The 14288-nt window shown below is 30.5% G+C and overlaps 1 protein-coding gene across 1 annotated transcript in view; it reads left to right on the top strand.

The window, feature by feature from the left end:
• side-IV (sidestep IV transmembrane protein) overlaps positions 1-14288 on the top strand; it is a 249963-nt gene that overhangs the window by 55621 nt on the left and 180054 nt on the right. Inside the window, exon 3 of the mRNA XM_088268766.1 lies at positions 10528-10736. Within this exon, the coding sequence (XP_088124892.1) occupies positions 10528-10736 (209 nt within the window). The remainder of the gene's footprint in view (positions 1-10527; positions 10737-14288) is intronic.

Genomic DNA, 14288 nt, shown 5'->3' on the forward strand with positions numbered 1-14288 from the left:
ATCATATCAATTTACTGGTATGTGATATCTACTTGAATATCATTGCCTAGGCTCAAGTTGTATTGTAAAATATCATCCGAGACAATAATCTTGATATATCCAAAAATATCCAAGAAAATAGTAACCAAATCAATTATTTGCGTGTGGTATCTACATGTATCGTCATTGTCTGGGCTTCAGTTGTATTGTAAAATACCATCCTAACTGTGATTATCTTAATATACCCAAAAATAGCCCAGCAAGTTGTAACCAAACCAATTTACTTGTATGTGATATCTACATGTATTATTTACAATATTTTGAGTGTGTCTAAATACTTGTTCACAAATCTGGATTATCTCCAATTATAAGAGTATTTTTCATATTATTTTTTGACATCTCATCAAAGATGAAGAAGAATTTGAGTAGTGTGGTTGTCAATAATGGGTAGAATTGGTGAATGTTACACTTTCTGTTGTGTGTAAATTGATCACTTAAACAAGCCTTTGACGGTCGTCAGCCCCGTAAATGCCCAGACTTTCATATACTTCTTCATCTTTGATGAGATGTCAAAAAATACATGTATTATCATTGCCTGGGTTCGAGTTATATTGTGATGTACTATCCGAGTCGATTATTTTAATATATTTACATGCAAATATGCAAGAAAGTTTTAATCAAATCAATTAACTTACATGTGATATCTACTTGTAAAGTCATTGTCTGGTTTCAAGTTGTATTATAAAGTATCGTCCGAGCCGATTATCTTAACGTTTTCACGAATATCCAAGAGCGTGTAACCAAATTAATTTACTTTATTTTTTACTTAAAGTAAAAAATGTAATGCTCAATAATTCCAATAATGTGTCCAATGAGGGTAAGGTAAAGAAAAATGAAATAATTCATTTAAGAAATGTGCTATCCACTAATACAAATACTTTTTGAAACATAAAGTACAAGCATAAAAATAGGTGTATGGCAACCCTGCGATGAAAGGTACCTACCGTACAAACGATGTCATTGTGCAAAATACGGACGATAGCGAGATATAATCGCAAAGAATTTTTTATGGAAATGTTTTAAAATGTTCCGAAAATTCCTCAGGATTTTCCCAACACCATCATCTAATTTTGTCGGATGTAAGGTTGACTTTATACATTTAAGGAGATATTTTTAGTGCATTAGTGTGTATCTTTTTATATTTCATACGATAATTTTATATTTAATGTTCAACTAGAGTCTATACAAAGTTTACATTTATTTTTTACTTTTGGCACCACTACCAGCCTATTTCCAAATCTTTTTTATCACTACTCGCAAATGAAAAAATCCGAGACCATTGCATATACCATTAATAAATTAATGTTTTATGGATGGGCAGAATAGTGAACGTTATACACTTGTATGATGAGAACACTTAAGCCAGACAATGCAGGTTTAATAGCCTTGTAAATCCCTAAAATTCTATTTTTATGTTGCATAAAAAAAATGCGGTGATTGACTCAAGAAATGACACTGAACAGGATAACGTTATTGGTTAACAGAATCAAGAAAATTAAAAGAAATATAGTAGGAAATCTGCATGTACTCTTGTAAACTTTATTACATATACAAATACAGATACATCTGACTGAAGAGAATACTAATCTACAAGTTACAGAAACTGCCATTTTCTTCTTTGTTTTAAAATTAATATCGATCAGTGAGTGAAATATACAAATATAAGTTGTACAACCTCCTTCCGTTATCCATAAAGTCATTAAAAAATGTAAGTTAACATAAAATATGTATTCACAAATAAATAATGGACGTGGGATCATTCATGTCGTATTTGATTATATTATATAAACAATTTTTTTTCATTAAAATTATTTAAATAAATATTGCTAAATGTGCCCTCGGCACGAAAAAATGCAGTAGGGACATATTTTTTTAATTTTTAAATATGTAAATGAAGAAAAAATATTTTTGAATAAATAAATTAATCGTGATTTTTGCTTAATATTTTTTTTTATAAACAATATCTTTCAACACTGTTTCCCTCATTCGAGTACTCATTTTTTTCTTATTATTTTTTTCCATTAAAGGTACTCGCCTTTTATTGTAATGGCTATTAAGTTTAAGTTTTCAGTTTTCACAAAACGTGCCTCAGTTCCTGTCACCGCATTGTGAATTTTAATCAGCAACATCGCAGCCCGACCAGCGTTTTACATAAGAACGAATCAGTTCCCAGGAAGACAAAACAGAGCACAAAAGTCGGAACGACAACGAAAGTTAGCAATGAGTTGAGGACGTACTTTCTTCTTTATATTGCAGCAGTATCCAACATGAATCGCGCCGTCTGATTACATGCAAACTAAATAATATGAGGGTTGGTTTGTTAGGGGTTGTCGTAAACTGTTGGCTAACTTTCGGAAGTGCTGATTTGTTCTTACCTTAGAATTTCCGCTGTACAATCTTTTGTCCGGGTGATAAATTGGATTTCACAGCGAAAATAATAAATTACTGCGTAGGAACTTGTATATCATTATTTTCTTATAGCTTAGTATTACTTGCTTCGTACTATTTCGTTTTAAACATTTCGTTATAATGAACGATATTTACAATAACATAAACTATTAGATTTATGTTTTGTACTGATATTTATTGGTGGGACAGCATTTTATATTGTATAATAAAAATACAAATTAAGATTTTTGAGAATTTTAGATTTCAACATAGATGAGTAGTAATATGGGTGTTTGGGTATTTATTATTTATTCCATTTTCTTCTACATTAATGTTAATATGTTTAAAATGTAAAATAACACAAATATGGAGAAACAGACTCGTTTTTTCCGCTCTTATTTTTGTTGACCAGTAATCGAACTAAATCGTCACCAACACCATCAGACTGATAGGAGGCTAAACCATTTGTTACATACACAACAAGGAATGAATTTTGATGTTTTGTACCACTTTCTTCCTCTTTCTCTTTTTTGGACCACAAATCGCTCACTCCTTTCAAGAACGTCATAAATCAAAAATCGCCAATTTTGAGTTGTGCATGTTTTCGGAATGCCCAGAAAAGGTACTATATCCCAGCAAAAGCGGCATATTTTTAACTTAATATTTACCCGCTACAGGGCAGAAAATGTAATTTTTGCATTTTGAGGAAAATGTATTGTTCAATTATTTTTTTAAATAAACTAAATATTTTTCAAATGCAAAAAAAACCTTCAGGTTTTACTTAAAAAGATCTGTTGCATAGTAAAAAGTTCAATAAGTGGCTTGATATTTATTATTCTCAATATTATTAATATTTAAAGCATTTACTTTGTGGTTAGTCATTTTTAGTTATTTATTTTTTTACAAAAATGTTAATAAAATTAGTATATAACCACTCACCGAGATTTTTACATCTACCGGTTTCGAGACGTACCCGTCTCTTCGTCAGGACAATCACTGATATTTATTTTTAATACATTGTATTATATTTTTAAACTTTAAAAACGTTCTCCTGAAAAATCAAGTTTTTTGATTTATGTTGTTCTTGAAAGGAGTGAGCGAAATGTTCTGTTACCATTTGTCGTTTATAACATGATTTTCTGTAAAGAATAGTTTTTTTCACTGCATTTGCATTTTTTGTTAGATTTTTGGTTTACAAAGGACAAGACACACAAGGTAGCTTGATAGGTCTCCGCAGAAAAATGAAAATAATGAATATTTTTATAAATGTACGTATATATGGTACATATGATAAAATAAAATAAAAATGTAAACTTAAGAAGAAATTATATAAACGAATAATTGCATTTTTACTTATTGAATAAATATAATATTACAGAATTCTCTGCGGGAAAAACCGCTGAAAAAGGGATAGAAATCTAGCTTGCAATTAAAGATAACCCTTTAATTTTCACCTTCTTGGACCGAGGCATTTAAGAAAAAAAAAACATGAAAGGATAGTAAAGTCAAGAACTGCACAGCCCTTCCATTTAGGGGCTGTTTGAGTAGTTGGAGGTTGCAGGCTAAGGAAGGGGTGGCGCTTAACTGGAATGGGGTGTCTATTTGTATTCATGAGACTTCTTTTTGAAATAAAACTGGAGTGAATGAAACCAAGTATCTATGTCTAAGCACGGTGTTCCCAGCCGTAGAAGGGACTTGGGACCAAACGAATACTGAAGGTTCTTAATTAAAATACATAATTGGACTTTGATCGAACGGTCTTTTGGTTTCTCTCGTTCACTTAATAGATTAATTTATTACAACTTCGGTCTGTAAAATACTAGTGCAATAGACCATATATTTTCAACATTTTGAATGTGTCCAAATACTTGTTCACAAATCTGGATTATCTCCAATTACAGGAGTTATTTTCCATATTATTTTTTGACATCTCATCAAAGATGAAGAAAAATATGGAAGTCTGGGTATATACGGGGCTGACGACCGTCATAGGCTGGTTTAAGTGATCAATTTACACACGTGTAACGTTCACCATTTCTACCCATTATTGATAACCACACTACTCAAATTCTTGGAAGTTCTATATATATGAACCAATTTCGAAACGCTGTTCTTGAATCATTAGAACTTCACTAGAGATATCTGAAGTTCTAATGATTGAATAACAACGTTTCGAATCCCAATAATTTTAGTAATGTGGTCTATAATGAGTAGAATTGTATGTAAAGTGATCACTTAAACCAGCCTATGATGGTTGTCAGCCCCATAAATACCCAGACTTTCATATTCTTCTTCATCTTTGATGAGATGTCAAAAAAGAATATAATAACATTAATGATGAAAAAATGTCCAATACCTTTCGATATTGGACCTACGAGAAAAAAATCGATGTAGAATGACATTCGATATTCGACCGGTTAGGGTTAATATGTTGATATATCATCCGGTAAAAGATCCAGTGTCTGATATATTAAACAAAATAAAATACATATTTTTAAAAAAATTATTCATTTATTCGGCTGTTACGTTGTGGTCATATCAACCCATTTTAAATTTAAGGGTGGTAAAATCTTTCAAATTTTTATATTAAGTGTGGTAAAATTTAGCCATTTTTAATTTAAGTGGTATTTATTAAGTAAAATAATTGTAAAACGAACTCCCTCTCTAAACACAAGTATCTACTTTATTAGAGAGGTAGAATTGTTACATTTGAAATGTTTTGTATATTACTATTTTGTATTATTCAAATATGTATTTTGTAAAAAAAATCAATATAAAAATAATAAAAAAATAAATGTAAAAATTTAAAAAAATTGTTAATTTATTATTTGAAAATTCTAATGAATTAAAGGCGTTGTTTTAAAATAAATACGATGAATTCCGATGATCGGATCGTGGTATAATAATGTTGCTTTAGGAATGTCACTTGTGGAAAGCAAACGGAAATAATTTAGTCCATTTATCAGGAGAGCAGGGCCACCAGGAGATGAATCCAAACGGGTAGACTGAGGAGGTTGAAGACAATAGAACCTTCTTGTGGAATCCCATCGGGAAGAAGTAAACACTACAATAACATTGATGGCTTGGTAGAAAATTCGCCAAACCAAGAAACTACAAATTAATAAAATAAAAGAATTAAAATATATTAAAACAAAAAAAATTGGTTTTGTCAGTCTCTGAAGTGTAATGGTCAGCACACTTGGCTACCGTTCTGGAGGTCAGGGGTTCGATTCTCAGGGTAGGGAGTCAAATGAAATATAAGTATTTTCTTCAGTGTAATATTTATTCAACGATGGTCGCCTTTCACCATGCGGAGGGCTGATTACCTTTCTTTCATGTTTTAACGATCAAGATATGTGCAATGTAATGCGAAATGAAAATTGACATCAATAATGTTTCTTTTAATATGTTTAATAGAAATATTGTTGATGTCTTTTTGACTATTTGGTAAAGAAAATTTTTATCATTTGATAAAAACATTTAATGTAAGTTTATTATATAGCTATACTTTTATGTATGACAATTTATTTTCACATTATTTAATTGAAAACCTGTAAATGGAATTTAATTTTTTTAAATTTAATTATAACATGTTATTTTTGTATATATTCTGCTGGTTTTTCCATAAATAAAAATAAAAATAATAAATTACACTGCGTTTATACAGTTACTCAAGCTAAAATAATAATAAACTATCATTTTTTTATTTGTGTTTTACTTATTTTTATTTTATTTTATTTTATTGGAAGGAAGAACAACAGTTACAATATATGATACATACAGAATACAAAAAATAAAATCATGAGTACCAATTATAGTTCTTCACAACTATACATAAGAGAGGTCTATATAAAGGAAGAGACATGAGACAAGGATGGGATAAAGAGAAAAGGAGATGGCAGTGATAGGAAAGAAAGAAAAGGAAAGGACAGGGAATAGAATTACTTTTTTAGGTTTATAAGATTTCGAACAATTTAGCTTTAAATTTTAAAAGATTGGAGTAGAACATATCAAGGTCGGTACAACATTCATTAAATTTTCCACAACTTCGATAAATAAAGGAATTTTTTGTATAGTTCTTTGTTGGTGCTGGATTATAAAAGGTATGACTATGCCTATTGATTCTAATTGGACAGTGAAAAGGTATCTGCGCAAGAAGATAAGGGCTCTCAGTCATATTATTTATAACTTTATACAAAAAACATAAATCTGATATATTCCTACGTTTACTAAGTGAAGATAATTTATGGAAGGCTAAAGATTCTTCATAAGAGTTGAAACTTAAATGAAGCTTACCATCCATCATTTTTAGAAATTTATTTTGAATACGATCAAGTTGAGCTATATATATAGCGTACTGAGGGTTCCAAACGACTGAGGCGAATTCGAGGTGACTACGAACATAAGCGTTATATAAAGTTACAAGAGATGATGTATTTTTAAATGGTTTAGTGGTTCGAAAAATAAAACCTAAGTTTCTGTAGGCCTTATTAACGCAGGCTGCAATATGTGAAGAAAACAAAAGTTTCTCGTCCATTATGACACCAAGGTCTCTTAATTCAGTTTTCCTGGTCAGCCGACTATTGTTAATTTCATAATCAAACATAATTTTATTTTTTTTTCTTGTGAACGTAATGCTAAAACATTTATTGACATTCAGAAAAAGCTGATTAAGATTACAATAAGACACTAGATTATCGAGATCGTTTTGCAACATTGAACAATCGTCTAAAGACTTGACTCGTATAAATAACTTGGTATCGTCAGCAAACATGAGAAAATTTTGATTGATATATTTGTTAATATCGTTTATGTATATTAAAAATAATAATGGGCCCAGGTGGGATCCTTGGGGAACCCCAGAAGGAATCATAATGTAATTAGAAGTAAATCCTAGAACCGCTACCGCTTGGCTTCTATTTTCAACATAAGAAATGAGCCATCTAAGAAGATCACCATGAATACCCATTTCGCGAATCTTACGAATCAAGACATTGTGATTTATTTTGTCGAAGGCCTTGGCAAAATCAGTATATATGGCGTCCACCTGGTAGCCCTCTTCCATGGCCGATAGTATGAAATGATTGAACTCAAGCAAATTTGACTCAATCGACCTGCCTCTTAAGAAATACTGTATATGGTGTTTGAAAATGATGCAGAATACATCAAAGTACGTGTCACAATAGGTTTAAAAAAATCGTAGTATTTACCACGTTAAACTTAAATGGATTTTTTTAAACACAAAATGACTGCCAAATCCCTTACTGAAAAAATATTATTATCATTATGCAATAACAATCGCTTACATTTATTAGAAGGTAGGTTAGTATTAGGAGGAAGAAATAATTCACGAATAGTGGTGTATCAAAACGTATCAATAATGCCGGCTGCCATGTTCTGCCGATTAAACGCCAGTAATTTCGGATTCCTTTCTACCCTCAAGGTACCCTCTCTACATTTTCTTTGTCCGCCCGCTCCTGACAGCTTTGTTCGTTTGTTTACCCAAAGTAGCACTCGTCCGGCACCCCCTTGGAGGATTGTTCAGAGAAAGGCGAACGAACCACGCTACTCAGGTCTACTACACATTTCTCAATTCATAGTCCTGCTCAAACAGCCGCCCAAGCTCAAATGGCCCCGAATTTAGGGTTCTCTTTGGTTTATTAACACCGTTACAGTGCATTTGTAATTATTTTTTTAATTTCTTGAGAGTAGTACATTTCAACACTCCCCTTATCATTTATCGTTTACTTTGTGTAATACCACCTAAAAAAACTTCTTCAGCAACTGGTAAGGTGTCAATACACATATAAGTTCGGGAGAAAAAGCACTAAGAAAATTAGTAGTTTTGATTATTTTGGCGTTTATTTAAGTGTTCCTCAGAGTGTTTTTTGAGGCGACACATTATAAAATATGAAATTAATTAAATTTATGTTGAAACGTATTAAAATCGAATTTTTTTATTTTAAAATACAGCTTCACGAATGTTTTTGGCATCTTTACTGGGCCTAATTTTTATTTTTATTTTACAGATAGTTCTTTGTTCGCTTCTCATATGTATGAATTTTGGTATCATTTTTTTAAATTGCCTATCGTCCAAGTGACTCTGAAATCTAGCTACGGCTTATGCAACACTGCTTTTCAACTTTTTATGTTTTAAAGCTTATGCCTACTCGTGAGTGGATTTACTCTTTTTGTTTAAAGTTACTGTAATTTCAAGTAATTCAACATGGGAATGAAACATGTTTTAAATCAAGGCGAGTGTTTTTACCTAGAATTTTCACTAAAAATTATAGGCAAAAACACTCGGTACTTTTTGGTATCAAGTTATTCTCGTTATGACAATGTATCTAACTTTTATTTAAATCGCCAAGTTATTATATTACAAGTCTGATAAAACATATTGAAATTGAGAAGTGGTTGAAATTAATTTATCCAAAATAATTTTTTAAGAATAACAAAATATTTCGTAACGTTGTTTTTTACCATTTTAACAAATAAATTAATTTTAAAAATCAACAAGTAGAGAGAAAGAAAAATTCATTAAATTTTTGTATTCCATATTAAATAACGATTAAATCGAAAATTTAGCCAGATATTTTTTGGTAAAATTCCTGGCGAATCATTTTTTTCATTTGATGAAATAAATAAAAAATACCCGTGTCCGAAATTGTATTAAATTTTCTCTTTTTATATCGAGAAATACCTTATTAAATATTTGTTTTTACAAAAAATTATCGGTAAATAATTTATTTAGATATGTGATTTCTAAAAATATCATCTGCGTAATTTGCATTAAATCTTTTTATCAAATACTTGATATCAAAGGCACCAAACAGGAAAAAACGAAGCATGTTCTACGATTAATAAAATTTCCCAGAATATCAGAGAATCTCTTTAACTTGCAAGAGAATACAATAGATTATTAATTACTTCCATATTTCTAGATCTTTTTCTCCATTCTTTCATCCTTCTACTTCCACAAAGTATTGTTCCGTTTTGCCTCTTTGCAGTAGTTCCACAAATCATTTCCATTTGTGTTTACTGGTCATACTATTCTCGGAATAATTCCCATTTTTCCTTGTTGGCTAATAATTGTGCAGTTTCATTAAATGCTGTCTTTGATCTGATACTTGTTCTTACAAGTCTAGGGTAGAGGAAAATTTTTATCTTTATTTTCCCGGCAAAAACTTTTCAATTTCAATTTTATATGCATTGAACAGATTCTAAAGATTTTTGTTAGTTGAAAACTTTTGAAATATATGCAATTTTTATAAATGATTTAATTTTAATCTACATTTGACCTGATGATGGAATGATTATTCCGATATCTGTAGTCACAAAGTAGTGTTTTTGTAAGTTTTTAAAGTGGTATTACACAAAGTGAACGATGAATGATATGGAGATATTATCATATCACAAAGTTAACAATGCTTTTAACATACAAAAAAATATTTCTTTATATACCTAAACATATATTGTGTGTGTAAAGGAAATATAAAATATGTAATGATTTTTTAAATTTTTCAATTAATAAAGTGTTTTGCCGAGAAAATAAAGCACTATAAAGAAAAACCAGCATGGCGAAGTAACATCAGTTTAAATTTAATATGTGGAGTCTTTTAAAATATTTTTATTTTTTTTTAACTTATAACAGTCACTTAAGAATAAAGATTTTATAATGTGTGTGTGCCAATTTCTAATCACGAGGTAAACGGAAAAACATTTCTATTTTTTTATTTAATAAAGATTAAATAATACAATTTACATACATTTATACATATGGCAAACTTATCATTTTAATTTGCTGGGCGTCTACGAAAAAGAGACTGAGCTCTTGTGTTTGGTGAGGGACTTACACTTAAGGTTTATTGTTATATTTTTTATTTTCGTATTATTTCCCATATAAAATTGTTTTCAATTTTCACTTAAGGTTTATTGTTATATTTTTTATTTTCGTATTATTTCCCATATAAAATTGTTTTCATACTAACTTTACTTTGCTTGTAATTTCATGAATTTATGTCATTAAAATAGTGACAAGTAAAATTATTTTAAAAAACGTTTCATTTTTTAATACAGCAATATTTTTTTGATTTTCAGTTTCGACGTCCGCGGGCGTCAGTTTACCTCCGCCAAACTGTGGTCTTCCCCCGCTGGATTCGGTCCCAGGGCCTTCTTCAGGGCGTCTGCAGCGCCCGCTCAACTCCTCATAGACGAAGTGAGAGCGACAGATGCCGGCGTCTACAGATGCCGCGTGGACTTCCGAAACTCACCCACCAGAAACCTCAAAGTCAACTTTACCGTCCTGAGTGAGTACCTTACCTAAAATAACATTGATTATTCTTCTTCTCATGCCACTCCTAGTAATTGGCGACCATCTCCTTAAACTCCACACGATCCTGGGCCAGCCTGATAACATAAATAACATACGGTGACAAGAACAATGACATTTCAACAAATAATATCAAACATTTGTAACGATAAAGGAATTGCGCAGTTCAATAAACGTTAGCTTTCGTCCACATCTCTTTTTAAATATGTGTTTTTTGCGATTTATTTATGTTACAAGTAGTTAGTTATTTTTCAAAAAAACCTTTCCATATGTTGTACGTTTTTTTAAGACTTTAAAAAAATATTCTACATTAATTTTACACAAATGGTGATACCCAAATTATCTTAATTTATTTTTATTTTTAGAAAATCATTACTAGTCATGCCCACAAAACGTTTTACACACTTGGTCGCTCAATTTTCAAGACGATTTTTTTTCCAACGAATGTTAATTTGTGAATTTCCATAGAAACCATTTTCAACGAGAAGGCTTTTTCTCGTTTATATTACATTTTACATAATGTAATGTTCCCTCAGGATATTAAAAAAAAGCGTTCTTATGCTTAAAATACATTTGTTATCCGTGTCAATTTAGGGGCAGCTCTCATCGTACTTATTTGAAGAAGGCAGTTTGCTATTTCGTACCATTTTTAATATAAATCGAATGTTTTAAGATGCTAGAAGTATTTACATATTCATGGTACTATTTTTCTTTCATGTATTGATTTGGCAATATCTACTATTTACTCTGTGTCAATACTGTGTACTAGTCACTATGGTAATATCTATCCAGTTTTAAATAAGATTTACTTGGTAAGTAGCACTATTTTTTTAAATCTTTTATTTGGTGTTTAAAAATTATGTAGAATGCATCGAAACACAAGTCACAATAGATTTAAGAAAAAGCGATCACCAAGTAAAACTTCAATAAATATAGTATTTTTATTAAAGTATTTTAAATAAAGAAGTCAAGTCGTTATTTTTAATAAAGTATTTTAAATAAAGAAGTCAAGTCGTTTGGTTACCATGCAGGTGGTCCAGGGTTCGATTTTCAGTGAGGTCATGATAAATATACATTTTCATTATTTTATGTATTTAAAATTACCCTGGGCTGGTTATTCAAACCCCGGAATGATGACTTTCTCTTTAAATATTAAATGATCAAGTTTACACCGCTTCTGTTCAGTGCAGTACCCTAGGCATCATTAAATACTGATAAGGGTTAGTAAAATGTGTAAAAAGTGTCAATATTAAATATAATTCGCAACCTTATCGTAGGTAAACTTCCTTATCGCAACACAGGAGAGATGTATAAAAATATATCACATCTCAAGTCTCTTTGAAAACAACAAATTTGTTTTCGAATTAAATTTGTTAATTGTACATACGCCCGCTTCGAAACTAACCCCCTGCTTAGTAACAATTTCCCTTTGCTTATTATCAGCTCTGTAGGTAGATTCATCTTAGCTGTAATAAAGTAATAATAATTCTACAACTTTAATTAACAGCCTCGAGTATTTCTCATACAAAGTTCGCCATAATAGCCAGGATTCGGCGTTGTAGCAAGGAGGCTTCCTACACCTACGCTCCTAAACAACTACCCCCTCTCATGAATAAGCTACCCACCCGTCAAGCGCTTACGGAACTAAAGCTTTCTTTTAGAGATCATGCATGCAAATGTATGCAATACAAATTTTCAAACAAATCATGTTTTACACACGTAATTTTGAAACCGATTTTTCTAAGTGATACTTTTTGGGCGGCGATTCGATAATCGATGACGATAATGTAGAGTGAAATCTTTAATGTATAATATTCCCTATGAGTAATTTCCATTACTCATCGGAAATGTTATACATTTGACTTATGTATTTAATATTCTTCAATTAATTAATTAATTAAAATGACTAAATAAAATTTTCATTTGGTAATAATAACCAAAATAAAATTTTACTTAGTTATTTTAATTTATTTTTTTATTTCAACATATTATATACAAAAGTCAAATGTATAAGGTGTATCTTAACATAAAGTTTCTGAACAAAGATTTAAATGTCGTGTCGGGTTATTAGTGTCTTATTGTGGTGGTTAGTGTCGCGGACTCTTAGGTCAGAGTTTCTCGGTTCGAACCCACTCTACCATAATTTGATACCTATTTCTAATAATGAGCCGCTTAGGCTCACAGAAATAGTATGAAATTGAAATATTTTTGTGAATTATATAATAATAATCTCTTATCCGCACCCCAATGGTGCATAGGGCACTGTGTCATATAAACCCAGTGTTATCTTGATTGTTTATGCATGAAGGAAAGGTGATCAGCCCTCCGCTTCAGGTACCAGTCCATGGTAATTTTAAATAAATATTACAGTGAAAAAGTCACTAATATTTATTTTATCCCCCTTGGGAATCGAACCCGGGACCTCCAGAACGGTAGCCGAGCGTGCTGACCATTACACTACAGAGGCAGACAATTATTTTGTGAATTATAAAAACATAAATATTTCTCTTAAAAATAAAATGAAATACAATGAAAACAGTGTCTTAAAATGTGATCTATGATTGAAATGGAAGCGAGTTCTATGATTCTTTAGACGCTTCAGATATAATACGATTTACAGTTCGATGTTGTCGTCAATATGCGAACATTAGCAAAGCGTAAATTATTAGAGCCAAGCATACGCAATTAAGGACTTAATAAAACACTAGTTATCATATTAGCAGTTGTTGTGTGAAGCTAAGCGTCGAAGGTTACACGTCGTGACGCTGGAATTATGCAAATACTCGGCGACATTACGAGCGCTGAGGAATTCGGCTCCCAGGTGACTTAATAAGGGATGGAGAAACTTGAGGAGGAAACCGCACGCGTGTGAACATGGGGAAAGATAAATTGTACCAAGTTAGAGCTTGCCTTGAAATATGTATCACAAACGTGGTAATTATAATAAATGAATAATAAAAACAACTATAATACAAACTTTTCTCAACTATAATACTCAAAATTATAATTATAATAGCATTTGTGTATTAATTTTTAAATCAAAAACTGATATTTAGAGTCTACTAAGTTTGTATTTTATTGTAAAAAACACATTAAAAAAAATGTTTATAAATTAATTTTTAAATCAAACACAGATTTTTTGAGTCTACTAAGTTATATTTTATTAAAAACACATAAAAATTAATATTGTGGCAATTGTTTCCGCACAAATTATTGCTGCAAATGTTAAAACTATCTCTTATGCACCTAGAATTGTATAGCTACATAATACAACAAAGTATATTTAAAAAATCTGTGTTTGATTTAAAAATTAACTCATAAATTAAAATGGAGTTCTACAAATTAAACGCCAAATCAATAAATAAAATAGAAAATTGCGTGTGTTTTTGTATGTTTTTTTTTACAATAAAACACATCTTTAGCAGACTCGAAAATTTGTGTTTGATTTAACAATTAATACATAAATTAAAACGGCGTTCTACAAATTAAACGCCAAATCAATACATAAATAAAAATAATAATTAATGTA

This window comes from Brachycentrus maculatus, unplaced genomic scaffold (genome assembly GCF_059751285.1).
Source record: "Brachycentrus maculatus isolate JH-2025_06_01 unplaced genomic scaffold, ASM5975128v1 h1tg000328l, whole genome shotgun sequence".
NCBI lineage: Eukaryota > Metazoa > Arthropoda > Insecta > Trichoptera > Brachycentridae > Brachycentrus > Brachycentrus maculatus.